Below are 25884 nucleotides of genomic sequence, written 5' to 3'. Positions count from 1 at the left end.
TTTGAGGTACCTCTAATTCTAGTCCTACTGGTGTGGTAAAAGGAAGTCTTATGCTGTAGTTGATAGTAGCAACGGCAGAGTCGTCCTGGCGTGCTTTCAGTCAGAACTCTGCAAGGTTGGGTTTGGAGTGACCTTATTTTTGGAATGATGAATGACTCCCCTGGGGTTTTGAATAGACACTAGAAACACAGGAAAAACTTCAGAAGTAGAAAAGACAACTGAGTAAAAGGCATGTTCAGTATTAACAGAGTAGGAAAAGAACTCCTACGACAAAGTGCTGCAGAAACAAAGTGAGTTATGACTAACGGCTAGGCAGAGCTACCTTAAAAAATAAAGCAGGTGTCATAGGAAGCCATGTACCAAGAAAGGTACCGTGTAGTAGGATGTACAATGGTAGGTGATACCAGATACTTAAAAAAGATCAGTTTATTTTACATGCTGAAATGCAGATGCTTAGCACGAATCTACAGAAACATTTGCTTGTACTCCCGTAAAAAACAAAAGAAAACATCCAAACATCCTTCCTCTGCCCCCCCCCCCCCCCCCCCCCCGTGCATAAATATGGAGGAGGAAGTGGCTCACCAAACGTTTAACTGTTAATTTTAAGTGACAGAAAGGTGTTTGCATGTGGAGATGGGCAGTGTTAGGCTGAGCCATGCTGAAGCTCTCAGATACCTGGTATTCTGGGCTGCGAACTCTGGGCTGCTCAGGAAGAGACAGTCTCTCCTCCAGAGGACTCACCTGCCGCTCCCAGTGCACGCAGCCACCCTGAAAAACTAAACCCTGCCCAGAGCACTCCTGTAAAGGTTGCTTGTAATCCACTAGTAAAATGAATAACGAGCACCCTGCTCTGCAAAGGTATTATGAATACACAAGAATACACACGTACCACTATTTGGGAAGAGATTTACAGGGCCACGAGCTCAGTCGTCCGCTAGAAAGGACAAGCTGAACAGACCTAACAGCTTCTGCTGCCAAGAGGAGGCAGTGTCCCCCTCCCCACTCCACCTCACCGATTCCACTGCTCCAGCTCTCCTATCCCTTTGACCTTTGTTAGCAAACTGAGTTAACCTTGGGGAATATTAACCCAATTAAAAAAAAAAAAAGAAAAAAAAAACAAAAAAGCTTTTAGCACGTGAGAGATCTGAGAGGCCAACACTTTGGTAACCCAGATACCAGCCCGGAGGAAGGGAGGAATTGGGGGAAAGAGGGTGGGAATGCACTGTTCACTGACCGGCTCAGGCCTCTCTGAGAAGAAAAGGTGTTAACAGGGGTAATCAACGAGCTGCTGGCTTATGCCCAGATCTTCAAGTCTGTAAGTAAGTAGAGCGCCATTCTTTCTAATGGAGCTGCACTGAATTATCACCCCCCCCACCCCCAGCCGGCAGGTCTGGTATCGTTTTCTAATGCAAAAAGCAATGTGAGTCCTCTTAAAGAGTTTAAAACTTCTCTGGTAGAGGAGCACATCGCATTTCAGCACAACATATTTGTTACCTGTTACCGTGTCCTCCCCAGTTTTAACACCTGAATTGATCTGATCTAGTACCTTAGAAGTGGCTACGTATAGGCAACATCAAGTTACAGGGGAACCAGGTTACGTATTTTACATTTCCCTTTCTCCTTACCCGTAGCTATTGTGCAAGACATTTGGATAAATCCAAAGATCCAGAATATTCTTAAGCGCAAAAGATGAGCTTTGTCTTGAGAGAGGAACTAGGCATCATCACTGCAGCACTACATAGCTTCCAAATTACTTTCAAAGAAAAAAAAGAAAAAGTGAATTTCCAAAGTAGAGAAATATTCAGGTTCAAATGCAGAGCAGAATAAATCTTGGGGCAATCCCCCTTGAGAGGTGTGGTCATCTCTCCTTGTGGACATGATGCCAAGTGACAAATTTCAGGGCTGTTTCTTTCCATCTTGGTAAGGAAAATGAACAGGGAAATCTTATGACTAGATAGCCTGCTTCAAACCTAAAATGCTTCTAAGATCTGAAGGTCACCAACAGAGTTACTGTAGATTAAAGGCAAGGATATGCCATAGAGATGAACATAGTAGAGAACTACAGAAGGTGACACCACGGTATATTTTGTTTCTGACCTGGGACAATTTTATGTTTTACTTCAGGTGAAATTTGAGGTCCAATTCCTGCAACTGAATTCATACTGGAAAATTACTGAATCTCACTGATTCCTTATGGGAGAGCATGAGAAGAAGTAGCCCTACAAAAAGGTTCAGCTGAAAAGCCTAAGTTTAAGGGTGTTTCAATACTACTTATGTTTTTTATACTAAAGGATATGAAGATACATAGAGTTCTCTTTGAATAAACACATAAAGCTGGAAAAATACTGAACATACGAGCATAGCTTCTTGGTGTACTTGATGTAATTCCTTGATATGCATTTGGAAACACAAACAAACCCCAAACACTTATCATGCCGAACCTGTGTACTGTGCCTTATCTGTAGTCTCTGAACAGAGATGTTAAGATTAGCATGCAGCAATACTGTAGCTAACATGGCACTTTTATTAAAAGTGAGTGGAATTTCTTCAAACACCTATGCACTTTTCCAGTCATACTCTGAGATTTTAGGATATAAGTGGATTTATTTTTTTTTTTTTCCACTGGAGCTCAACTTTTGGCAGATAAAAACCTCACTCCTGTGTAGATCTGCTTTACAGGGGAGTTACCGCAAGTTATAGAGCGTTATAAGTAACGTGACCATTGAGATTGCAGTGATTTTCCAGAGTGCCTCTTTATTAAATGGCCTAAAAGGCAGAATTAAAAAGAAGCAGTTTGCTTGGGCTGGATGGTTTATAAGCAATCTTTACCAGCTCCTGACCTGCTCTGTTCAGGGAAGCCTTGTGGCTTCTTATTTGCATACAGCACCCTGAAACACAGGGAAGACAGGCTGACGTGGAAGATCCAAAAAAATAAAAGGCACGGGCCCACCACCACAGCCCCCTCAGGCTAGAGCAGAAACCCCAAGACCCGGGGCACGTCAACCCCGGAGCGCGGCTCGCAAGGGGAGGCACCATCACCGCCGCGACCCCGGGCTGCTGCGGCCAGGGGGTTTGCACGCCCTTTCCGGGGGTCCCTTTGCTTCCGTCCGGCTTGCTCGTTTTGCAGACCATGGCGGGGGAAGAGAAAGGAAGGGGGAAAGGGGATCCTCCGTCCATCTGCCGTCTGACTGGGGACGGCTGCCGGCCCCCACCGGGCACAAAGGGTTGGCGCACGGCTCGGCTCCCCAAGGGGCTGGTGGGCGCCGTCCTCCTGCAGGCACTGGCCTCCTCCTCCCCGGCAGTGGGAGGAAGGGGCCGGGCGACGCATCCACCTGGCGGCACCTGCGCTTTCCCCGCCGCTCCCCCCGCCGGGTAACTCCTCCCCGGCTGCTCCCGGCTCGGTGCACCGCGTTCCGTCCCTCCTGGGCTTCGCACGGGCAAGGGCAGTCCCAGGTAAGCGCGGTGCTCTCCTCCGTGGCCCCTTCGCTTCACATGGACTCTTCCTCCGAGACCAGCCTGTCCCCACATGCCGGGGAGCACCGTCTCCCCGTGGAAGTGGGGGGGAGGCGGGATCCGGCCAGGCCGCTCCGAGTGGCGCCTGTGGTTTTGGCTTTTGATTATGGAAGTTAACTTTGGGGGAGAGCGGAGGGACGCCGGGAGCACCTGAAAATCGCCATCCCACACAGGGGCCAGGGGAAGTGGGGAGGACGGGGCACGTATGTCGTCGCCTCCCGAGAGCAAGAAAAGGAGGTGCGGGTGGATAAAATCCCGGGGGCTAGTAAATTCACATCTTTCTGTGGCGTTTCCCTGTGCTTTACCCAGTTGCTCCCTTTCCGTAGCTGGTTTCTCTACTGGTAGATGAACGCGAAAAAGTTGCGGTTCCCCGCGGAGCGGTGGGCAAAGCAAGGTGGGAGCTGCGCACTACCGCGGGAGAGGTGAACGGGTTATTGTGCAGTGAACAATGCTGTTCCAGGAGGTACGGGAGAAAAGGTGCGCGGTGCTGTACGCACGCCAGAGCTGGCCCACCTCTCCCTTCTCGAGATGGAAATTGTCCATTTCTTGCGTCGTCGTAGAAGCAGACGGGGCGCTGCGAGATTAGGCAGCTTTGTCAAGGTCACGGCATGAGTAGTTGGCCACACAGAGGATGGGCAGCGTCTGGTTCTGGGGTCTCTTCATTGCGTTCCTTGCAAAAGCACCGGTTTCTGATATCGTTGTCCCAACTTGTCAAGTAATTTTGGAGGAGTAACTTTGTTGATAGACTGCCTTCCCACAGGAGCCCTAGCATTGAAACTACTGGGCCAAAGTTTTGAATGCTGAAATAACCTCTACTCCCCACTTTCCCTCAGGTGGTTTTACTATCACAGCTTACCCGGACTTTTGAGTTCCACCTCAGGTTTCTGGGTGGGTGCGTGACAGTGAATATAAGAGACCATTCTCACGCTGTGCCTTTGTCTTAACTATTAGTGTTTGCCCTGAGTAAAGTGACACTAATGCCTTTAGCGCCTAAAGGAAGCAGCTTCACCTCTGAAGGGTGACTTGTATCAACTAAGACAGTGTTAGGCCAGGAACGAGACGGATGTTGTATGTGGTATAGGTCAATGAAACTGGGAAATGATTGCACCTGTGGCTATTACTTACAGGAATCAATATAAAGCCAAAAGACAGGTGGACTAAAATTAAATATAATGTCAAAGTAGGACTTAACAGAACTTTTTTCATTTTTCCTTTAATTCTTAAACTGTTAAAAATTATACTAGTACATAGAAAAGTTTGCCTGGAGCAAATCTGTCACAGTAGTCTAGCCTGAAAATGGAAATAAGTTGAAAATATGTTCCTGGATGTTGATGAAAGACCAAAGCAAAACAGTATTCTGGAATGCTGGTCAAAATATTTCTCTTGGAGTTACTGCTCCTGAACATATGGGCTCTTCCTGTGTCAGGCAAGGTTTGGTCCACACTGAATAGTTCCAGTACTGCGATGGTAGCTCAGTTTTGCCTGAGCTACTGTATCTGTACTTCTCCCATGTCTTCGGTGCCTGGATCCCTAAACTTGTCTCTGGCAACAGGAGCCTCCCTGGGGAGTGAATTCAGACCTCCTTCCAGCAGTCTTGCTTTTCTTTCTTCAGTGTCATACACCCCTTGGAAGTGGTTTACAGCTCCTCAGGATGGCTAATTCACAAGTTGAAAACATCTGACCTGGGGGAATACCTAAATAAGTCTGATTTGTTAATATGGCTAGTTCTTATTTTCCTGCAGAATGGGCACCTATTGGTACCATATTCATACAATATTTATTTTCAACTCTAATATGGTAGACAAATATTCTTGAGAGCTTTTTTTTTTTTTTTTTCCCTCTCTGGAGTCTCAGTGGTGTAGACAGACACTTGAATTTTATTGCCAGGTGAGGTTATTTGCTTCTGCCATGGATGGGGAAGGACAGAGGAAGAACTGGGGATGTAGCATAGGAAAAGAAAGCATCCAAGTGCCAGGCTGCCTGTTGCTGTATCCTCTAGCAACACTGTGATCTGTGCATGAGGTGGTGTGTTGTGTGGGCAATGGCTGCGTCTGCAGTTGTTGCCTGACCAATAGATCCATCTCCTACCATGCCAGCAAATCTTGTTCTTCTGGGCTTTTCGTCCTTTCTATTTCAGAAATGGCTTTTCTTTCGTGGGGTATTTTGCCACTTATGCACTCAGCTAGGCAACACCACTTTGGCCTCTTTTCTCACCCCACCCTTCCTAAGAAAGGCATGTGATATACTCATGATGGGCTGAGTTTCATGGTAACATCTGTTCAGAGAAGACAAATAGATGACTATCCGTAGTATGACTATAGCATCCTATAACTGTTTAAAACAAGACTGCTACACTCGTAGATTTTCATGTGGAAATAGTATTAACCTTATTGTGCTGGTATTGGGAATAGTCGTGGACTTTATTTGAGCTGCTGGTAGTGCTTGTCAAGAAGCTCTGTTGTTTTTTTTTTGACAACTGTTGATAAGTAGTAGCACAGTTTAATGGTATTTTAAGAGTTAATCTAGAGTAGGTTCAAAGCTATTTCTTAGGAGATCTAAGAATGCCAAGGCTCTATTTGTGGCAACCTTTCATATAATTATTTACACAGCCTCATGTATTTCTCTGCAAGATGTGTACTATTACTGCATGGGCACACTGGGTAGAGCTATTGAGAAGGTTAGCTAAAAGGCCAGGACATTGGAAGAACCTGATTTTGAATACTTGGAGACATTCAGTTGCTTTGTCTTTGATCCCTTCCAGAAAATAAAATTTACCCTGTGCAGTAAATGTTACTCATTTTGTGAATCATCTCCATAAAAATACTCAGTACTACATCCTGAAGAAGTATCAAGGAGCTCTTGTTAATCAAATGACATGAAAAATCTTAATTAGTTCCTTATTTAGTTCTTTTTCATATATAACCGATTTTTTTTTTTACCTTTCTACACTTCAGTTGCAAATCATGCTAATTTTTAGTGTTGCTTGTTAAACAGGAATCTTGACCTTGTTTCTTTTCTCTTGTTCAGATAGCAGAGGCAGGAATTGCCTACTGTGTGAAAAGATCATATAAATGAATCTGGAATAACCTCTTTGCTTATTTTCTCTCTTTATTTTTTTATTGCCCCTCCTCCCTTTCCTGCCCACCTTTATACCATGGTTATATTGTGTTTAAGGTTCTGCTACTGAAACTTATAGGTGGCTATAAAACTGTTTGGAATAAAAAGGATGAAGGCATACTTCCTTTCTGGCATCATCAAAAAAACTGTAATTTCTTGGCTTGCCCTTTTTAAGGTTGAGCTTTGCACTGGAGTTACTCCTTTGCTATCTTAGTAAGCTTTTCCAGTTTATTCATTTGCAAGTACTGTATTTCTTTATCTGGGTAAAGGGAGCAGCTGATTTCTTGGATGTGACACTGAGTTAGTATTCATGTAGAGTGCTTGGGTGCTGTTGTGTTTTGCCTTTTAGAAGCTGGATTTTACTTCATGCATTTGGCTTTTAATTGTTCTGTCCTCTCCTTCCTTCCTTGTTTGCTTCCGTGGTTGCTTTCACATAGGTCTAACTGTGAAGAACTAGTTTTTTGTTGTTTTTTTTTTTTATTGTTGTTTTTCAGTTGTAGATACCTATCATAGAGCTTAGCAAACAGCTAATGTTGTTTCTATTTCAGGAAATACCACAAAATACGTATTGAAGTAATACATAAATGCAGGAAGTATGCTGTTGCCCATATAACTTTGGCTTCGCTGGCCAAGTTGAATTCAGTGTTGCGTTAGGATATTTGAAGTTAATGGCTTGATTCTAATTGACCTAGGCATGGAAACAACATGGAGTGATATCTGTATAAAGGCTTGTGGAAACTAATATAGCTAGCAGTGCTTGTGGAACTCCATGCTTCCAAAGCATGTTACTGCTTCTAACTGACAATTACGTCAGGAATTAGCATAGAATTAGTACAGAATAGTGTACTAAGGAAGTACGATTATTATTTCTTGCATGGAGAACTAGGGTAGAAGCCAGCAATTCTGGTTTCATTAACAAAATCACGGTTAAATCTTTAGCATTTCTTTGCCTTTTGTTCTTTCTTTTGTCTTTTGGGGATGTTGGCTCCTGGCTAGTGAAGGACACACAATGTAGAGGAGTCATGACCTGCTGCTGTGAGGAGGAGGTAAAAGTGGAGGCTCATATTTACCCAACAGTAGTGAGGTGGATGTCACATTGAGGACCACTTACAGCTGAGCAGCATGACCCTGTGCTTGGTGCTTTTCCTGTCCAGGGGACAGTGACTGTCACTGTGGTAGGGAGGAGGACAAGCCTTTGGATGACTAATAGTCTAGGAAGTTTATATTCAATTATGTTGTATGTTATCAAATGAAGTACAGGCCAACTCTACTGCAACTTTTGCTTAAATATGAAGAACTAATTTGCAGAAATCCATAGAAAAAATTAAAAAAGCTACAGAAGTTGTTAGCAAGCTGATCTACAAGGCCCTGGCCTCCTGGGCCCTGTCTTCCATACCTTCAAGTCTGCTGCGGGGGAGGGAGTTTCATCCCTGTTTCCTTGCCTGAAAATTGCTGTACACATTAATTCCACTAGCTCACTTTAAAGGACTCTTGAGGTTTGTTTCTTCAGATATACCCAGTAAAGTGCCATTATATCTTGTCAGACATCAGGAGGAATGACTGGCAGTGGGAGGGAAGGATAGGTGTATGTTCCCACTAAACTCTTCTGTACGACGGTGGGTTTATGATACTTTTATGTGGGATCTATTTAAATCTGTCTGATGTGTGAGGTGAGTTGGAGGCCAAAGTATTGGACTATTGAGATAAGATGGACCAGTCTCTTCCAGCTATATAACTGCTGGGATGGGGAGTATTTGACAGGTCTGTTTGTTTCTCCATGACCCAGCTTCCTTATCTGTGAAGTTGTTGCAGTATTCTTGGTGTATTTGTAAAACCTTTTGAGGCGTGTTAGTGATGCGTGTTTAGGAAAACTAGATTATATCACTATTGGATGCTATACATGGATTTTTGCCTTAAACTATTTTTGCAAACTAATGGGAGCCTAGTGGTTTTGCTTTAATCTGTCTTTAGTGCACTGGCACATGTATATGTGTAATAGCATGGAAATCTGTATGTACCTATGTCGTGGTTTAAGCCCAGCCTCTAACTCAGAAAGATGCAGCTGCTCGTTCACTCCCCTGCTTCTTCCTCCCGCTCCTGAAAGGATGGAGAGGAGAACGGAAAGAATGTAACTCCCACAGGTTGAGATAAGAGCAGTCCGGTAACTAAGGTATAACACCAACCACTGCTGCTACCACCGATAATGATAATGATAAGGGAAATAACAAAGGAAGAGAATACAACTGCTCGCCACCTGCCAACAGATACCTATCCCAATCCAAGCAGCGATCTAGCCCTTCTGGGTAACTCCCCCCAGTTTATATATTGGGCATGACGTGCTGTGGTATGGAATAGCTCTTTGGTTAGTTTGGCTCAGGTGTCCTGTCTGCTTCCTCCCTGCTTCCCTCCTCCCTGGCAGAGCATGAGACTCAGAAAGTCCTTGGTCAGAGTAAACATTACTTAGCAACAATTAAAATCGTCGGTGTTATCAGTGTTGTTCCAAAGCTGAAAGTAAAAAATGCATCACTGCACCATTTACTAAGAAGGAGAAAAATGACTGCTACTGCTGAACCCAGGACAACCTGTGACTTCCCTGTGGTTTTTGGAGTGATAATGGAAAACTGCTGTTAATCAGAAGCTGGATGGGAAATAGATTTCCAAAGCCTTTGAAAAGCTAATGTAAAAAATACTTGTTTTTTTCTTTGGTCATAGTATCTGTTTGGTCGCAGTACCTTACCTCAGAATCACTACTTCTGTCTGCTATCACTGAACTTCCTAATAATTTCCCCCCCTCCTTTTCAGAGAACAAGGAACAAAAATTCCTTCCTGTGACTTGTTACTTATCCTCTAAATCTGTGCAGAGCTACACTTCCTGACTCTGCTGTGAAGAGCTGGGTAAGAATGGATGCAACATAAAGCATAAGTCCTGCAGCCTTAGTCACCAATCTGATGGACTTACTGTAAGTAGGAATAAGGCTTGTTTTTTTACATGTCTGCCATGAGAATGAGAGTTCAACAGTGCATTATTATTTACTTTTCTTTGTTAGCACTAATAAGCAAATACCAGAATGAGCCTTCCTAAATTGTTATGAAGTATTCGCGTGCTCAAGCCAAGCCACTGTTGAGATATTTACAGTTCAGTTTTGGGTGAGATGATGCCTTAGTACAGGTTCTGAAACATAAGCTTATACTTTGGGCTGAATTATGTTGTGTCTTAATACAACTGTTCCTTATAGTCACGGTTTTCAACAGGGGTCATGGCAGTGTGCCTGTGTGCAGGGTACTGCTTTGCAAGCTGGAGAAAGGTATTTCTCAGTGCGTGACTGAGGCACTTCCTAGGCTGCTTTTTCATGTAGAGTAACATTATGAAAGGACTCAATAGATTAAATTATTTATTAAAATGATTGCTTGTAGAGGTGTGTAACTGCCTATTTTCGAACTGTAGCAGAAACATTTTGTGTTTCTTGTGTCTTTGCTAATCTGTGGTTTTACTTAATGTTAATGTTTAACTTTAAAATAAACTGCTATATGCTTGAAACATTGGATGTTGCTCCTCTCTTTTACTCTGTGTGAAAAACTTCCGTATTGATGTGGCATATTGTTTCCCTGCTGTACTTTTTTCCCTGTTTTTGCCGTGGTGGCTACAACACACAACCGAGATGACAACTGTTTGCGGTGTGGAAGAGTGAAAAAGATGTGGCCTGTGGGCTGCTAGCCGTGGCATTGTTAAATGAGTTAGTTGAATTTGTATTTCCTGATGCTTTGTTCATGTTCTTGTTTCTGTGTCATAAGCCTCAGAGCGATACATGAGTAAGTGTTGAGAGAGGCAGGAGGACCTGAACTTGGTACTGACACCATGTGGGTTGTTGCCAGGATATTCTTTAACTCTCATTCTGTCAGCGAGAGTGAGCACTAAGTTAATCTTCTTGGTTTGTGTGGAGCTCGTGTTAATGAATAGTTGCCACTGTATAATCCTCAAGGTTGTATTGAGAGGCTATTGAGATCTGATTTCATGCTGCACCTTAATTTGGACCTTCTCTTGAAATACTTGTGTATTTTTTCCCTGGAGATTTGGTGTTTTTCCAAAGGGAAAACTGACAAGAGATGTGGCAAAGCTTCTGTTTGTGATTGTTCTCTTTTTTTTTTTATTTTTCATATAGGTTCAGGCTTTACTTCCAAACACTTGAATTGTTTTGATATTGCTGATAAAGATGACCTCTACTGTAGTAAGTAAAATATTCAAAATATTCCTCTCTGATTTTTTTTCTCTAATGAGGTTTTATTTGTTTACAGGTAACAGCCTATTGAGTGGTGTTGTGGTTAACAAGTCTTTTAAAATGTGGAGTAGTTGTGTTTTCTGCAAAAAAGGAAAGTTACTCTGAGGCAGATGCAAGAGGCTTGAATTAACTAGCACTTCAAATGCCCAGGTGCTCCTGGGAGAGATTTGTGCTTTTAAAGCTTGTTTTGGAGGTATAGATTGAAATGCGTTCTAACTAACTCTTCATGCTCTTTCAGGATAAATATTCCACATCTGTTTGTAGGCCGGAAATACCTTAGGTATACCTGGTGGTGTTTTAGGACATTATGGGGCAGTAAGCATTCAACCTAGACCTGGACAACTGCACCCAGAGAGGCTGTTACTTGTCAGTGTTTCTTTCAGTGATGGTGCTACCTAAAACTGGCCTTGCTGCTTATTTCTACCTTGTCAGATGCAATGGTTTGTGCAGCCAGCTGGAAGACTGGGCTCAAGAATCCTTCTTGAGTTGCTTTGGATCAGGAGACTGATCCCTTCATATGCCTTCCAGCCTCACTCTGTTATTTTTATTATTCAAAATGCAAGGTATTAGGCATGTACTGTAAATCTCTTTGTGTGAATTTGAGTGACTAGGATGTGTATGCATGCATGGTGTATTTCTGCATTGGCAGAATTATTTAGCAGGGTTCTGAATGTAAATGGCACCTGAAACTTACTTTGTCCCGATTGCTCTCTTGCCTCTCGTTTTTAATTTTCTCCTGTTTCCTTCACCTCAACATTACCATTTAGGGTCCACCGCCATACTATGAAAATCGTGGCTTTCAGCCAGAAAATGTCTGTTCTGCCAGGCAGCCAGTAGGTGCTAACCTGTATCCCCAGTACTTCACGACAAATGCTCCGTCAGTGCCAAGCTATGTCCCAAAGGTTGATACCTATCAGTCGAGTAGGCCAATAGCACATTCATCCAGGAGAACATGTTCATCAGGTAAGTTTTGGTGTGATTTCTTCCAAATTTAAACTTAAGGTCTTCCTAAGTAAGATAATAAAAGGGATCTTCCTTTCCAACTGTGGTATTGAAGGAGCCACCTCCCTGTGGATGAAGAAGTAATAGCTGGCTGGGATACCAGCGTAACTAGACAGCAACTTGGGTGATTTGGAGGAAGGATAGTGGAATGGACGAAAGTCTGTTTGGCAAAAAAGTGTGGGGTTTTTATTTCAAGAAAAAAGATGGTGGTTTGAAATTACCTTATTTTTGAACATAATTTCTCTTTTTCTTCTTGCTTTCATTTCAGGTGTAAAGAAAGCCATAATCATTGTAGTAACTATTTTAATAGTCATTTGTTGTGCAGTTGCTGCTTTCTTCATTTGGTATTTTGGTAAGAATTTTTTTTTGTTCTGAAAGGAAAGATGTATTAAACTTTTAAAGTTAGAAATATAAATTCTTCCATTTTATGCCAAATTTGTGACAAGAAAGCCTTCATTACCTATCTCTTAAGAGATGACTGTAGTAATAGGACAAGGGGTAATGGCTTAAAACTTAAACAGGGGAAATTTAGATTGGATATAAGGAAGAAGTTCTTTACTGTGAGGGTGGTGAGGCACTGGAATGGGTTGCCCAGGGAGGTTGTGAATGCTCCATCCCTGATGGTGTTCAAGGCCAGGTTGGACAGAGCCTTGGGTGACATGGTTTAGTGGGAGGTGTCCCTGCCCATGGAAGGGGGGTTGGAACTTGATGATCTTAAGGTCCTTTCCAACCCTAACGATTCTATGATTCTATGAACTTATATTGCTTCCTAATGGAGTTTGTATTTTTGTTCTGCTTGGGGTTTTTTCCTCCCCTCCAATCTATCTACAAAGCTGGTGCAGTGTAACTGTGCGGCACCATACCTGTTAGTAGAGAGTAGCTTGAGCTCTTGCAAGGGTTTTTGCACTGGGGGATAGCTGGCACGTGGCTGTGTGTCGCCAACATGTTCTGCAGTGCATTTCATCAGGAAGTCACTGCTGCGCATCTTTTCTGAAATGTAACTGTTCTGAATTTGAACTTCACATAAATTCAGGTGAAGGAGGAAGATTGAAGCAGATTTGTATACCTTAACTGCAGGAGTGTAGACCATCAGGATGCCTTTTATTTTGATAAAACGGGATCTCTCTTGGAGCAGAAGTAATTCACGTCCATTTATTTGTTTCTGTGAGGCTTTTGCTTTGAAAGTGCGTTAATGTGTGAGCCCAGCCTGTCTCGCCGCTGTGACCCTTACCACAAATGGTGTCTTCACCTTGGAAGTCATCCCCAGCCAGGGTGGCTGAACTCTGAGGCTGGGCTAGAGCACTTCCGTTCATCTTAGGATAAGTTTGTCTTGTGCTATCTTAATTTCCCTTTCATGAAAGCCACTTTTTGAATGAAACTAAAAAACAAATTGTTATGCTTTTAGGAGCCTCTCTGTTCTGTGGAGGAAACAAAAGGAAGAGAGAAGGGTGTTAATTTAAAACTATTAGGATGAGACTCACTTTATTTATACAGGATGAATGTAATCTTGTTTTAAATGGCAGCGAAAGCAAAAGGATGTAATTGGAGTAATTGCTTTCTTCCTCCTTTTCCGTTTCTCAGTGTTATGTTTTGTCAGTGTAAAGCTGACTCCTTTTAGACAATTTAATGTTGCTTGCTTATTCACGGGAGGCAGTGGACAAAATCCAATCAGCTGCATCAGTGACTTAATCTGACAAGTAATGTAAAGAACAGAGCATCTTCTGTTGTGTCAGACTAGGTCTCCTCCCACCTCTGAGTTAGGGTTAGAGCTCTTTCTGATGTTTTGCTTTATCGAAGTGGAACACTCCTTGAGAGTAAACAGTAGTCACCTAAGGCTAAGGTAATTGATGTTCAGTCTAATGTCTGTGTTGCTCTCTACCTGCAGTAGAGAATCGTTGTCTTGGCTCCTTAATTGAGTGTGGATCTTCAGGAGTGTGTATACCACCCTCGCAGTGGTGTGATGGAGTGAGCGACTGCCCCAGTGGGGAGGACGAAAACCGGTGTGGTGAGTGCTGGCAGTCAAGCAGGGGGACCTTCAGCCAACTGCGAGAGGTTTTTGAGCAGATTGCCTAGTCTAAAGCCAGCCTAAGCTACAATAGGGCTGTTTTAGCCTAAGTTATACCTCTAAAATGGTTTTAGGATGTTTGAATGCTTTGAAGGCTGTATCTAGATACTCACTTTGTTTCCAGACCGATTGAAAAGCTGAAACAAAATGACTGATTTCAGGGGTTTGAGATGGCTTAACTTTGAATCAGTTTTTAGAGTATCACCTTTTCATTTGAATGGGATTTGTGCAAAACTGAATGTTACATTGTCTCTGGAATGAGCAGTCATAGTTGACTTTGAAGTAGACTTTCATATAAAGCTGGTGGTCTTCAGTCAGGCTTGTCTTTTTCCACATATTTTGCATTCTTCATTCTCCCAGTAATGCTTCAACTACTTCATAACTCCTTTGTGTAAGAAAGCCTGATCTGATCAGTTTGTTCAACTGAAAAGATGCCAAGGGAGGCTTTAGTGCAGAGCTGAAGGTGGAAATATCATCAATTTGTCTGTTCCAGAGGCACGGCATCTCAGTTCTAACACCTGTGTTGTGCCAGTGCTACTCTAGAAAAATCTGGCTGTACTCTTTTAATCTCTCTGGGAACTTTTATTCTGCACGTCTTGTGTAAGGGTAGTGTTTCCTGGCATATCCTCTAAGGCTGTTCCTCTCCATTTGGTTAAGTAATGGGTTTTTGGAGAAGCTTGTTCATTCCATCCTTTTGCTTGAACTGTTTTATATTAAATTAATGTGCAAATAATTCTGCGTGTTACATATGGGATACAATACGTAAGGGATACAAAACACAATGGGACATGCAGTGTCAGAGCTAATTGCTCCTTGTTACATTCTTGCACTATAAGCACTTCTATGGATAAATTTGTCTATTAATATCCAATAAAAACATATTACAATAGATTATATTTTATTTATACACAATGCATGATATATTAAGAAATACATGGTTGCGTAGATGATGAGAGGCTATTGCAGTCTTTCTCTGTGGTAGAATGTGAAAGAGAATTTTAAGCATAAAAGCTGTAATGAAAGATGAACAGTCTTGAGCACTTGCATTTTTAAACTGGCAGTTCTTTAAATTGCTTTACACAAAGTAATAAAGTCATTTCAATATTTCTGTCTACTTGGTATTTCTTCAGAATTGGGATAGAAGGCAGCATTAAATTAACACCACTTTATACATACAAAAAAAATATTATGGTTAACAATACTTTTAAGGAGAGAGAGAGAGCGAGCAGTAATATAGCGTGTGATGTTCTTGGTTTGTTTTGTTGTTTTTTTTTTTTCTTCTTGCTTTTCTGGCAGTTAGACTTTTTGGACCAAACTTTATCCTGCAAGTTTATTCACCTGTCAGCAAATCCTGGTATCCTGTTTGTCAAGATGACTGGTATGATGATTATGGGAAGACTGCATGTAAAGACATGGGCTACAGTGTGTAAGTCTAACCTTCATTAGCCTTTGCACATACATAGAAAGGTTAAAATTTCCCTCTTGCTGTTTTAAAGACTGTGTATGTGAAACAAAAAGCAGCTGACAGTCTAGTTTTTGTGAATGAAGGTGGGTGTTATTTTAACAGTGGTAGCTGTTACAGAATCAAAATGAAATATGGCTCCAATGAGTTATGGGGTCTGACCTGCATGCCGTAGTAACTCAGTGGAGTCACTTGTACCTAATACATTCACTTACAAACGTCTTCCAGAGCTAGCTTCAGATCATTATAATTGCTCAGTAACATCCAGTGTGACTATCATCACCAGTGTTGCATAGAAAGCCTTGACCTTCTGAGGACATAAGTAACACAAGCTCATGTGGAAAATCGATGTAAACATTTGTGTCCCTGAGTGCTGCCTGTGTTCTCCTTGCAGAATGCCGTAGGCTAAATTCTTCTATGGTGAAACACTTGATGTTGCATCTTTCTGATGCAGTTGGCAAATGCTGTCTACTGTTGTGCATGGAGTAGTGGGGTGAATTTATTGCCCAGGCAGAACTTGTGTGTGCCCACTCTGTCATGGCACCCTGAATTCAGGTCTTTGAACCAGCAATGACCCCAGCAGTTCCAACTCTAGTAAGACAGCCCAGCAGCGACTACATGGAACTTGTCCTCACCTGGAAAGGCTGGCAGAATAGCACCACTTGCTACTGCTCTCATTGTGCCACAGGAAAGTGCCTGTCATGAGTTACTGGACCTGAACTTTGCTATGCTGTGTAAATGTACTGGCAAAGGCATCTCTTCATCTTGCGCTGTTTCATGAGGCTGAAGATTCCTGTTGTGTGTGCATATTAGATAAAAATAATATTTTAATCTAGTAACTGTTTGATGGGAAATGGAACTTGACAAAATTTTAAAGAATCTGAGTCTCTGGCACCTTACAACACCCCTGGGGTACTGTGCTTAATTAAAAAATAAAATCCTATTTTTGGTTGTGCTTTTGTGAGAAACTGTAGCTTGGCACAATGTATTGGTTTTTGTTTGAAAACTGAAACTGCTGGGCTTCATAATGGACTTTCTGTTTTGCAGAGATACATACTACTACAGTCAAGGAGTAGCAACTGAAGATGGCTTTAAAAGCTACATGAAGCTGAATGCAAGTGCTGGGAATGTAGACTTGTACAAAAAGTTGTATTGCAGGTATCTTTGTCTAATACAAACTTATTTCCTTTTATCAGCGTCTTTCTAGCTTTGTAAGAGGTGTAGTTTCTTCCTGTAGCATAATGCAAGCACATCTTTTAGTGGGGTTTTTTAGAGGGAAAGAGACTTTGTTTTTCTTCTATTTGAGCAACTGCTCTCCTATTTAAAACCACAGCTGTCTTTTTCCCTCCCTCTCTTCATTTTCGAAAGAGATCTTCCATCCTGCTCCCTCTGTGCTGCCTAGATGGCTGCCATGTCAAAGGTACTTTTCCAAGGCTCTTTAGCCATCAACAGGAGTTTCTATAACGTGTCAATAGCTACCAGCTATAACACATTCACAGCAGATGGTACAGCTTTGGATTTGTTTTTTTTTAGTCATATGAACACACAAAATGGATCTTTCATTGTGGAAAGTTATTTTTATTCTCATTAAACAACTCTGAGGTGTCTGGTTTCTAAACCTGTAGACTGCTGTGCCTGCAAAGTTCCCGTGGCTTCGTTGTTTATATTCTTCTACAGCTACTTCATAATTCGGCTCAACTTTTTCCTCACGCTGTTCTTCGTATTGCTTCTCAACAGGCTTACAGACCTTTTGTGCAAGAAATGGTGGAGGTCAGATCATTGCTGGTAGGGTAGCTGGAAAGGGAAAAGAAAACTGGGAACTCTGGGCAGGAAAATGAAAGTGAGAGCAGGGCATATAGCTGGAAAGGGCAGCAGCAGCTGGAGGGTGATCTTTGCTCACCGTTTTCTTCACTGTATACCTAAAAACCCGTTTTTTTTTTATTTCTATTGCAGTGATTCCTGTACATCAGGAAAGGTGATTTCTCTGCGTTGCATACGTAAGTGACTGTTTCTCAAACTTCTGCTTATTCATGAAATGCCCTGACTGGGAAATCCTTTCAAATAGGCATAAATAATTGCTATCTTTTGATGGGCAGATGATTTAACTCTTGGTTTCCAAGTTTCAGATGTTAAAAGATGAGAGCAAGAAGGGAGAGGGACTCCCAGTTTCTTTTGTCTTTGCTGCCACCAGCTCCTTTAAATTTACGTGCCTGCAGTGAAGCTTTGTAGCCTTTACCCAGTAATTGTGGTGGGACATTTATGGCACATCTGCTCTCCAGCGCACAGACATTGGGAGGGCAGTGTGTTCTTGATGCTGGTGGCTGTCATAAGGCAATTCCTGGTTGTTGTCTGTTTTGTTGCACAACACAGCACTGTGTCTGTGTGGATCACCAGAGATGCCTGAATACCACATTCAGGGGTGTAAAGAACCACTGGTTTGTGGTGAACTGAGGACAGCAGCTACCAAATACTAATCTTGATGTTTACAATATGAAGGGAGTGTGGGCTATGGGAGACTTGTGATCTTGGTGTGCAAGGCAGGGGTGCAAGCTAAGGCATATTGAAGGCCAGCAGTGCAGAGGTCAGACATAGTCTGTGCTCCTCTCTGCTAGGGAAGCCTTGAGTTGCAGAAGCCATCTTCCAGACCAGCTTGCTCTTTAATGCTTCTGTGTGTGTAACTGACTCTTTAGAGTGCGGCCTCTCCACTAAAAGCGTCAGCATCATGAACAGAATCGTGGGTGGCAGCGGGGCGGTGCTGGGGCAGTGGCCATGGCAGGTCAGCCTCCACGTGCAGGGCACCCACATCTGTGGAGGTTCCATCATCACCCCTCAGTGGATAGTGACAGCTGCCCACTGCGTGGAAGGGTGAGTCTGTCCTTTGTCTCTTGAGTGGTGATTTTCCTTGCTCCATGCTGAAATACACAGATTTGCTTAAGCCTCCCAACTTTTTCCTTTAAAACTGAATTAAATATCATTTCTTCTCTCCCCCCCGCCTTTAATGCAGGTGCTAGGTATGGTATTTTGTCTAGGTAGCGGTATGATTTTCAATTGTTAAGGGAAAATTTGTTGTGGAGGAGGCTGGCTGCAGATCATCTGTCTATTTTCTACAGGAAGAAAATCTTAGTTGTTGAAGGTGGAAATTAAGTTGAATGGTGGTGTAGAGCACAGGTACCCACCCAACTGAAGATGTAAACTCAAAGCACAAAGCTTAATGCCAGGAAGTACAGTGTTTTCATGAAGGTGTTAAACTGCGTTAAACTGCACTGTGAGGAAAAACAAAAAAGGGAAAAAAAAATTGGGTGAAAAAAAAAAAGGCAAAAAAAAAAGCCAAACCCTCAAATATCACACAGCTGTAGATATGATCAATTTGAAGATGCTTGTACTGCTTATTTCCTCTTATCTTCATGCCACATGGTAGTGAAGCTTAAGTCAGTATTAAATGTTAGTTTATACCTGTCCAAGAAGCACTATAAATTGGCATAAACAAGGAAAATAAGTGGTACTTGGTACATTTTTAACATGTAAAGGAGTGTTGAGGGTGTTGTGGTACCTATGTACAGTGGCAGAATGTATTTAAAAGGTGGCTGCTTCTGTTGGAGGAAAAATTCACTAAGGAAAAACATTTTTAATGGTTGGTTGACTGGATCACAATTTGAGGCTAAGCCAAGAAAAAATAACTTTGTCCTTAAGCTTGAGAAAGGAATGCAAGTGTGTGTTCTTACGTGATGATCTTATCCCTCCTTTGTTTTCTGATTTGAGCTCTGTAAGATGCAAAAGCTTTAGGAATGGCAATCAGGCTGTAGCTGGTACAGAGCTGGTTTTCAGTCTTGTGGTGGGGTTGGAGTTTTGTTAGTTCGTTCTTAGGTGTGTTTTTTTTTTTGGAGGGTGTTTGTTTTTGTTTGGGGTTTTTTTGAGGGGGGACAACTGTTGCAAGCACTACTGCCTTGGCGTTTCTTGTGGAACGAGTTCTAACACTTGTAGGAAGTTTTCTAGTGATCATTTTTAAACTATGCTGGAGCACAAGACTACTTAAATTGCATCTAGCAAACATGCTCAACATTTAAAGCTACCAAGACCACACACCAAAAACCCCCACAAACCTGTCATTTTTAAGATAGTGAAATTCCTTCACTGGATCATGTTTTTACTACTTCTGGCTTTTGCCGCCCCTGTGCGTTTTGGATAGATAGTACGTGAATGACACTGCAGACATGTGAGACCTCAGAAATAACTTCTTGATCCCTCAGCCATGGAAATCAATAGACTTCAGTGTTGCAGACTCAGACTATAATTTTCTATGATGAGTGACTAAGGGGACAGACAGTGACACCCCTTTTCAAAGATTTTTTTTTTTAATTTATTTTTATTTTTAATATATTTATGAAATTAGAGTCAAGCTTTCCCGAAGTGAGAGGTGTTGTAATTTGTTTACCTTGTTCTTTGGAAATGGTAGTCAAATGCACGTGCGTTCTTGGTCACACATGCATTTGACTACTGTTTTTGAAGACTGTTTTTTGAAGGTCATAATCTGTGACTCATTACCAGAGAAGCAAACCTTCTAATCTTCCTTTTTCTCTAGACAATTTTCTGAACCGCACAGCTGGAGGGTTTATGCTGGGATTCTGAATCAGAATGAGATGATCATCAAAAATGGTTACAAAGTGCAACAAATAATTTCCCACCCAGATTATGATACAGATTCTAAAGACAATGATGTCGCCCTTATGAAGTTAGAGACATCGCTGAGTTTTACTGGTATGTATCCTGCTCTTAGGGAAAAAATCTGATAGCAATGAGCGTGTCCATTAAAACATCTGAAGTTCATCAAGAAATCCTTGTAGATATTTATGGGAATAACACAAAATGTGGGTAAAGAGACCTTAGAGACAGAGACAGGGTAGAGGTAGAAGCAGAGGGCCCACCCTCCAATTTTCTAAGTAGAATTTATTAAAATCTAGTACATGGTAAAGGATCTTGGGCTTATTTCAACAATTTTCTTTTACCCCACAATGTTGTACAGTGCTTACATATTGCCACTCCTATATATACAGGCTCAGGACATAGAGGTGGGGAGCTGACTAAACCGCAAACCAAGTTCTATCAAGTAACAATTCGAAAGCCAAAAGAACAACCCCAAAAGAAGTGTTCCAAGAAGTGTCTGTCTTAAAAGTAGATATAGGTTGGTTGTAAGCAAGCAGTATAAAATAGAGAAGAAACCATATTTAAACTTGAAGTGCTTTTTATGTACAGGTCGTTTGTATTTCAGTGCATCGTTTTGAAGTTCTACTGGAAGTAATCTGCAGGAGCTCTTCTGCTGCTGCTAACCTCTGTTTATCAGGTTTTTCGTTTCCATTGAATCCTGCTTGCTTTGTAATTATTTTCAGCAGGGTTAGAATGCAGAAGGTAAAGTACAGGGAAAATGCATGGTGTGTATGTATTGAAGCGTTGGTCATGATTATGGTTATGCATTTATTTTGAATTATGTCTGGACATCTGGGATTACAGATGTTACTGTGTTTCTTTTGTAGATACTGTACGGCCAGTTTGTCTGCCTAATCCAGGAATGATGTTTGAGCCTAATCAGGAGTGCTGGATATCTGGATGGGGAGCAGAGAGCCAAGGAGGTAAAGAGTGGCTCTGGAATACTTTGATCTTCTACATAAACCACAGCAACTGTAGGGAGGTGTTCTTTGCCTCTTGCAGATTTCATGTGCTTTTAATAGCCCTGTAGATAACACAGTTGATTTGGGGTTGCAATAGGCAGGTAGGTGCCATGTTCTCTTGCTTTACAGTCCACTGACAGCAAAGCAGGGTAACTCACTGAACTCCTGGGAGGGAGTTTTAGTGTCATGTTGTCTCTGTGTGGTGGACCATTGTCGTGGTTTAAACCCAGTCAGGTAATTCGTTCGCTCACTTCCCCCCCTTTCTTGCCCTCCCCCTCCTCCCGGAGGGACGGAGAGGAGAATCGAAAAGAATGCAACTCCCACGGGTTGAGATAAGAACAGTTTAGTAACTAAGGTATAACACAGATCACTACTGCTACCACCAATGATAATAATGATAAATAACAAGGGAAGAGAATACATCATCTCACCACCAGCCGACCGATAACTTGCCCCCCCCCAGCCCGACCAAGCTCCGACCGATACCTCCTCCAACCCTGCAGTCTCCCAGCCCTTCCGGCTAACTCCCAGTTACATCCTGGGCATGACGTGCTGTGGTATGGAATACCTCTTTGGTCAGTTTGGGTCAGGTGTCCTGTCTCTGCTTCCTCCTGGCTCCCCCTCCTCCCTGGCAGAGCATGAGGCTCACAAAGTCCTTGGCCAAACCAAAACATCCTTGTTATCAGCTCTGTTCCCGAGCTGAAAGTCAAAACACAGCACTACACCAGCTACCAAGAAGGAGAAAAATGACTGCTACTGCTGAACCCAGGACAACCATATATCTTAAGTGTCCATCCCAATGTTTCTAGTATGTTTAATCTTGAGCAGTGCTAGCACAAGAGATTTATAATAGTGACATAATGTGATGCTTGTTCTAATTTTGTCTTTGTATGTGTGGTTTTGTGTGCGTTTTATTTTTAGGTAAAACATCAAATAACTTGAATTATGTTAGGGTGTCCTTAATAGAACAGTCTACGTGTAATTCTGTCTTTGTCTATAATGGTGCAATTTTGCCTACAATGATCTGTGCTGGATATCTAGAAGGAGGAATTGATTCCTGTCAGGTTAGTATTCCTCATGACCGCGTAATAATGATCTGATTATTTTTGTGGTCTCACTAGTAGGCTTTTCTAATAATCTATTAATTACAAACAGTTGGGGGAGGGGGGAATGTGAGGAAGGAAAGATAACATTTTGGTTGAGTTTCTAATTCCTTTGATGGTGCATCCCTTAAAAAGGGCGAGATTTTGTTTCATCTTCTGAATGGCTGCCAGAGTTCTCACTAAATAACCAAAGAGGGTAAGGCAGTCCTTTTGAATGCTTCAAGGATGTTTTGTTATCTGGTATTTAAAGCTCAATGAATGATCTTCATAACCACAGTGATACCCTACCATTATGTTGGTGAACAAGAAAGTCAATAATGCCTGTATCATTTAGTGCATTGGGCAAACAATTTTCATCACTATTGCAAGCAGTCGTTATTTAATACTATAATTGCCATCACATTTTGTTTTAGTGACTGCCTTACAATGGTGGTTAGCTTTTTTTTGAAACTTAACCTGTATTCCTGAAGTGAAATGGATTGTGTCTTTTCTGGTGGCCAGGTCAATAATAATACATTTGCATTTTGTGCAGGGTGACAGTGGAGGTCCTCTAGTAACTAACAAAAGCTCCTTGTGGTGGCTGGTTGGAGATACTAGCTGGGGATCTGGCTGTGCTACTCCCAATAGACCAGGAGTGTATGGGAATATGACTGTGTTTACAGATTGGATTTATAAAAATATGCAGGTAAAATATGTGGGTGGTTTTAATAATTGAAAATGTCCAAAATTCTAAACCTTGATTTTATTTATTAAAAAAAAATAAATGTGACTTGACTGCTAATGGGGCTGTTCTGTTGCGAAGCATCTAAGTAATTGATAAGGTAGTCAGTCAGCTGTCAACAGAACTTGAACCTTTGTTGGTTTGTTTTTTCTACACAGGCAAACCGATGACAATGCTGGCTGTCCTCCTTGCTGATCAATGTTTCTGAGAACAGGAATAAATGAAGCCATGGGAGCCTGGGATATTTATTCACTTTGCAAATGATTTTTTTTTTTCCTCTTTGAATTATTTTAAAAAATAACATGAAGGATTGCACACTCGGTTCTGTGCTGGCTACAGTGACTGATCTTAATCAATGAAGGATTATCACAATGATCACCTTTCTTCTTGTGGTGGTCTTGTGCCTGGCAGAAACTGTTCTGTCACCTGCTTAATGAAATGTCTCCTTTTAGTTGAGTAACTCTGACATGATAATCAGGTACAGGCTTATAATGGCAATTTTAATCAAATTTTAAGATTTTTGTAGCAGGATGATGAGACGGTTTAGTAACGTTTTAAATTAAATGTTAAGTAATGTGAATGTTGACTCTCTGAGCTGCTGGTTGGCAATTTAAAAATAAATAAATGTTTTTGGTATAGAATCACAGAATGGTTTGGGTTGGAAGGGACCTTAAGGACCATTTAGTTCCAACCCCCCTGCCATGGGCAGGGACACCTGCTAGACCAGGTTGCTCAAAGCCCTGTCTAACCTGGCTTGAACACTGCTAGGGATGGGGTATCCACATTTCTCTGTGGGTACCTGTTCCAGTGCCTCACCACCCTCATAGTACAGAATTTCTTCTTAATACCTAAACCTAAATCTGCCCTCTTTCAGCCTGAAGCCATTCCCCCTTGTTCTGTCCCTACATGCCCTTGTAAAAAGTCCCTCTCCAGCTTTTCTGTAGGCCCCCTTTGGGTGTTGGAAGGCTTCTGTGAGGTGTTCCCTGAGCCTTCTCCAGGCTGAATAAGCCCAACTCTCTCAGCCTGTCTTCACAGCACAGGTGCTCCAGCCCTCTGAGCATCCTTGTGGCTCCTTCTGGACTCGCTCCAACAACTTTATGTCCTTATTATGTTGGGGGCCTCAGAGCTGAATGCAGTACTGCAGGTCAGGTTTCGTGAGAGCAGAGTAGAAGGGGAGGAGTATATGTATGAAGGGAAGTTTTCATGCATTATGGTAGAGGCACACACAGAAAAAAACCCAACTGTGTATTCAGGTGATTAAAAGCCCTCAGTATCTCAGCACAGCAGTCATCCAAGTCAGATTGTCTGAAGTGAGACCAGTCCGATTGTGCTGTTCTGCCTTAAGCTTCTCTGAACCCAAAAAGGGCAAAACCTGCTGTCACTCTTGATGTAGGCTGTGCTCCAGAGATGTAGCAGGAAGCAGTGAATTAAGTGTCCCAAAGGCAAGGTTCCTGGCTGCGCGCATTGAGGTTGAGTCTTGAACTCTCCCTGCTGAGAAAGGCAAAAGGCAAAGTTTTTCAGTAAGGCTGTGTTGCAAGCGCTAGACCTCCAATTGCAGACACACGTACAGAGGCTGGATATTTTATACAAAGAAACACAAATTCGCATTTCTGTGTAACCAGATGAACTACCTCATTTATAAAATTTGGCTTTTAATTCCTTACAGCTCTCCTTTTATGTATCTGCATGTATGTTTTTAGCAAAATGTAATTAATGTCAAGAGTGCCACCTCAAGTATGATTTTGAAACTTATAATCATAGTGCAAAGGATCAAAAAGCCATAACCAGTCTATTTTAAGACAGATACATCTTTTGAATGAAATGACTCCACTAGTCTTGTTTTCTCCTTTAGTACTGAAGTGCAATTATCTTGCATGTAAACACTGCACCAAATAAATTTTTTTTTTTATAAATCTTTTTCCTTAGTCGTGGTTTGTATTTTTTTGCTTTGTGTTTGGTTTTGGGATTTTTTAATTCTTTTTTTGGAGACGGTTGCTGCATTCAGTGTCTGAAGTGCTTTGAGAATCCAGTTAGAAAAGAAAAAACCCAAAATGTAAAACAAATTAAAACAACACAAGAGGGTGATCCAAGAGGCTTCTTTTTTTTTCCCCCTAAGGTCCTTGTATAATCCCAAGGCAAGAGAGCTTGATGTCCATGAATGCTGCATGTGTTTTAGTGGCTGGGTCTAATGAAATCACTCCAGCTTGTGAAAATGAATTAAATAAGCAAGTTTAGCCTAAAGGCAGTGGGTCCATGGAGTCACACCCTATTTTGTTATTACATCTCATGCTGCCTGAAGCAATGTGTGCCTGCCTGTCTTCTCAAGATGTGAGACAAGGTGCTTTCAATAGCACATGAGCATTAAGTGTGACTTGGGGGATACCATGAAGTAGTCAACAAGTTGAAAGTACATTCAAAATAGAGATTAAATAAGTTATTGTGGGATCAGGCTTCTTTATGGCTTCTGACCTGCAGCACTGCAAGTCAGTAGTAGCAAAACATTATACTGAAATGTGGAAAACTGGCTGTAGCGCTAAACAGAGTTAAGAAAGTTGTACGCTCTACTGGAGTGAAAGCTGTGCCACAGAAGTCAGCCATGTTTAGCATCCTGCATGATTTAATCTCTTGGACATCCAAATTCCTGCTATCTACTGAATTGCCCATCAGTCCCAAAATTTCAGGTGATGCTCCAGGCTTCTAAAAGAAATAGCCTCTTAGCCTTTCTGTACAAATCAGAGAACTGACAAATGAGAAGCAAAGCCAACAGCATCCTGTAGATGTCCTGATAAGATGTAGTTCACTTTTTTTCCATCTATGCTGGCATTGTTTCATGTCCACTGTGTACATTCTACCTACTGGGCTGGGACTGAACAGTGGCAACAGCTTGCAGAGTTGTTTTTCAGGCCATGGCGGGAAAGACATCAATCACCGTGAGGCAAAACCACAAAGGGAAGTGTGGGG

General features: G+C 42.0%; 1 protein-coding gene across 1 annotated transcript; it reads left to right on the top strand.

Moving 5' to 3' along the window:
• The first annotated feature begins 3330 nt into the window (after positions 1–3330).
• Positions 3331–24836, top strand: TMPRSS2 (transmembrane serine protease 2). Its single transcript, XM_062602604.1, has 15 exons — positions 3331–3453; positions 9433–9590; positions 10791–10856; positions 11675–11870; positions 12178–12261; positions 13795–13914; positions 15271–15400; positions 16484–16594; positions 17390–17433; positions 18127–18301; positions 20016–20191; positions 20965–21060; positions 22021–22163; positions 22735–22887; positions 23082–24836. The coding sequence occupies exons 3-15, from the start codon at positions 10842–10844 to the stop codon at positions 23091–23093; spliced, it is 1455 nt and encodes a 484-aa protein (XP_062458588.1). The 5' UTR covers positions 3331–3453; positions 9433–9590; positions 10791–10841; the 3' UTR covers positions 23094–24836.
• Positions 24837–25884: the final 1048 nt, after the last annotated feature.

This window comes from Pezoporus occidentalis, unplaced genomic scaffold (genome assembly GCF_034315485.1).
Source record: "Pezoporus occidentalis ecotype Australia unplaced genomic scaffold, CSIRO_AGI_Poc_V1 ctg77, whole genome shotgun sequence".
Classification (NCBI taxonomy): Eukaryota; Metazoa; Chordata; class Aves; order Psittaciformes; family Psittacidae; genus Pezoporus; species Pezoporus occidentalis.
The sequence above is the reverse complement of the archived record's forward strand: the minus strand, read 5'-3'. Positions and strand labels throughout refer to the sequence as shown.

Coding starts and splice junctions, on each gene's coding strand:
- TMPRSS2 (XM_062602604.1), top strand. Junction 13,915..15,270: donor GGAGGACGAAAACCGGTGTG/GTGAGTGCTGGC, acceptor CTTTTCTGGCAG/TTAGACTTTTTGGACCAAAC. Junction 17,434..18,126: donor GATTTCTCTGCGTTGCATAC/GTAAGTGACTGT, acceptor CTGACTCTTTAG/AGTGCGGCCTCTCCACTAAA.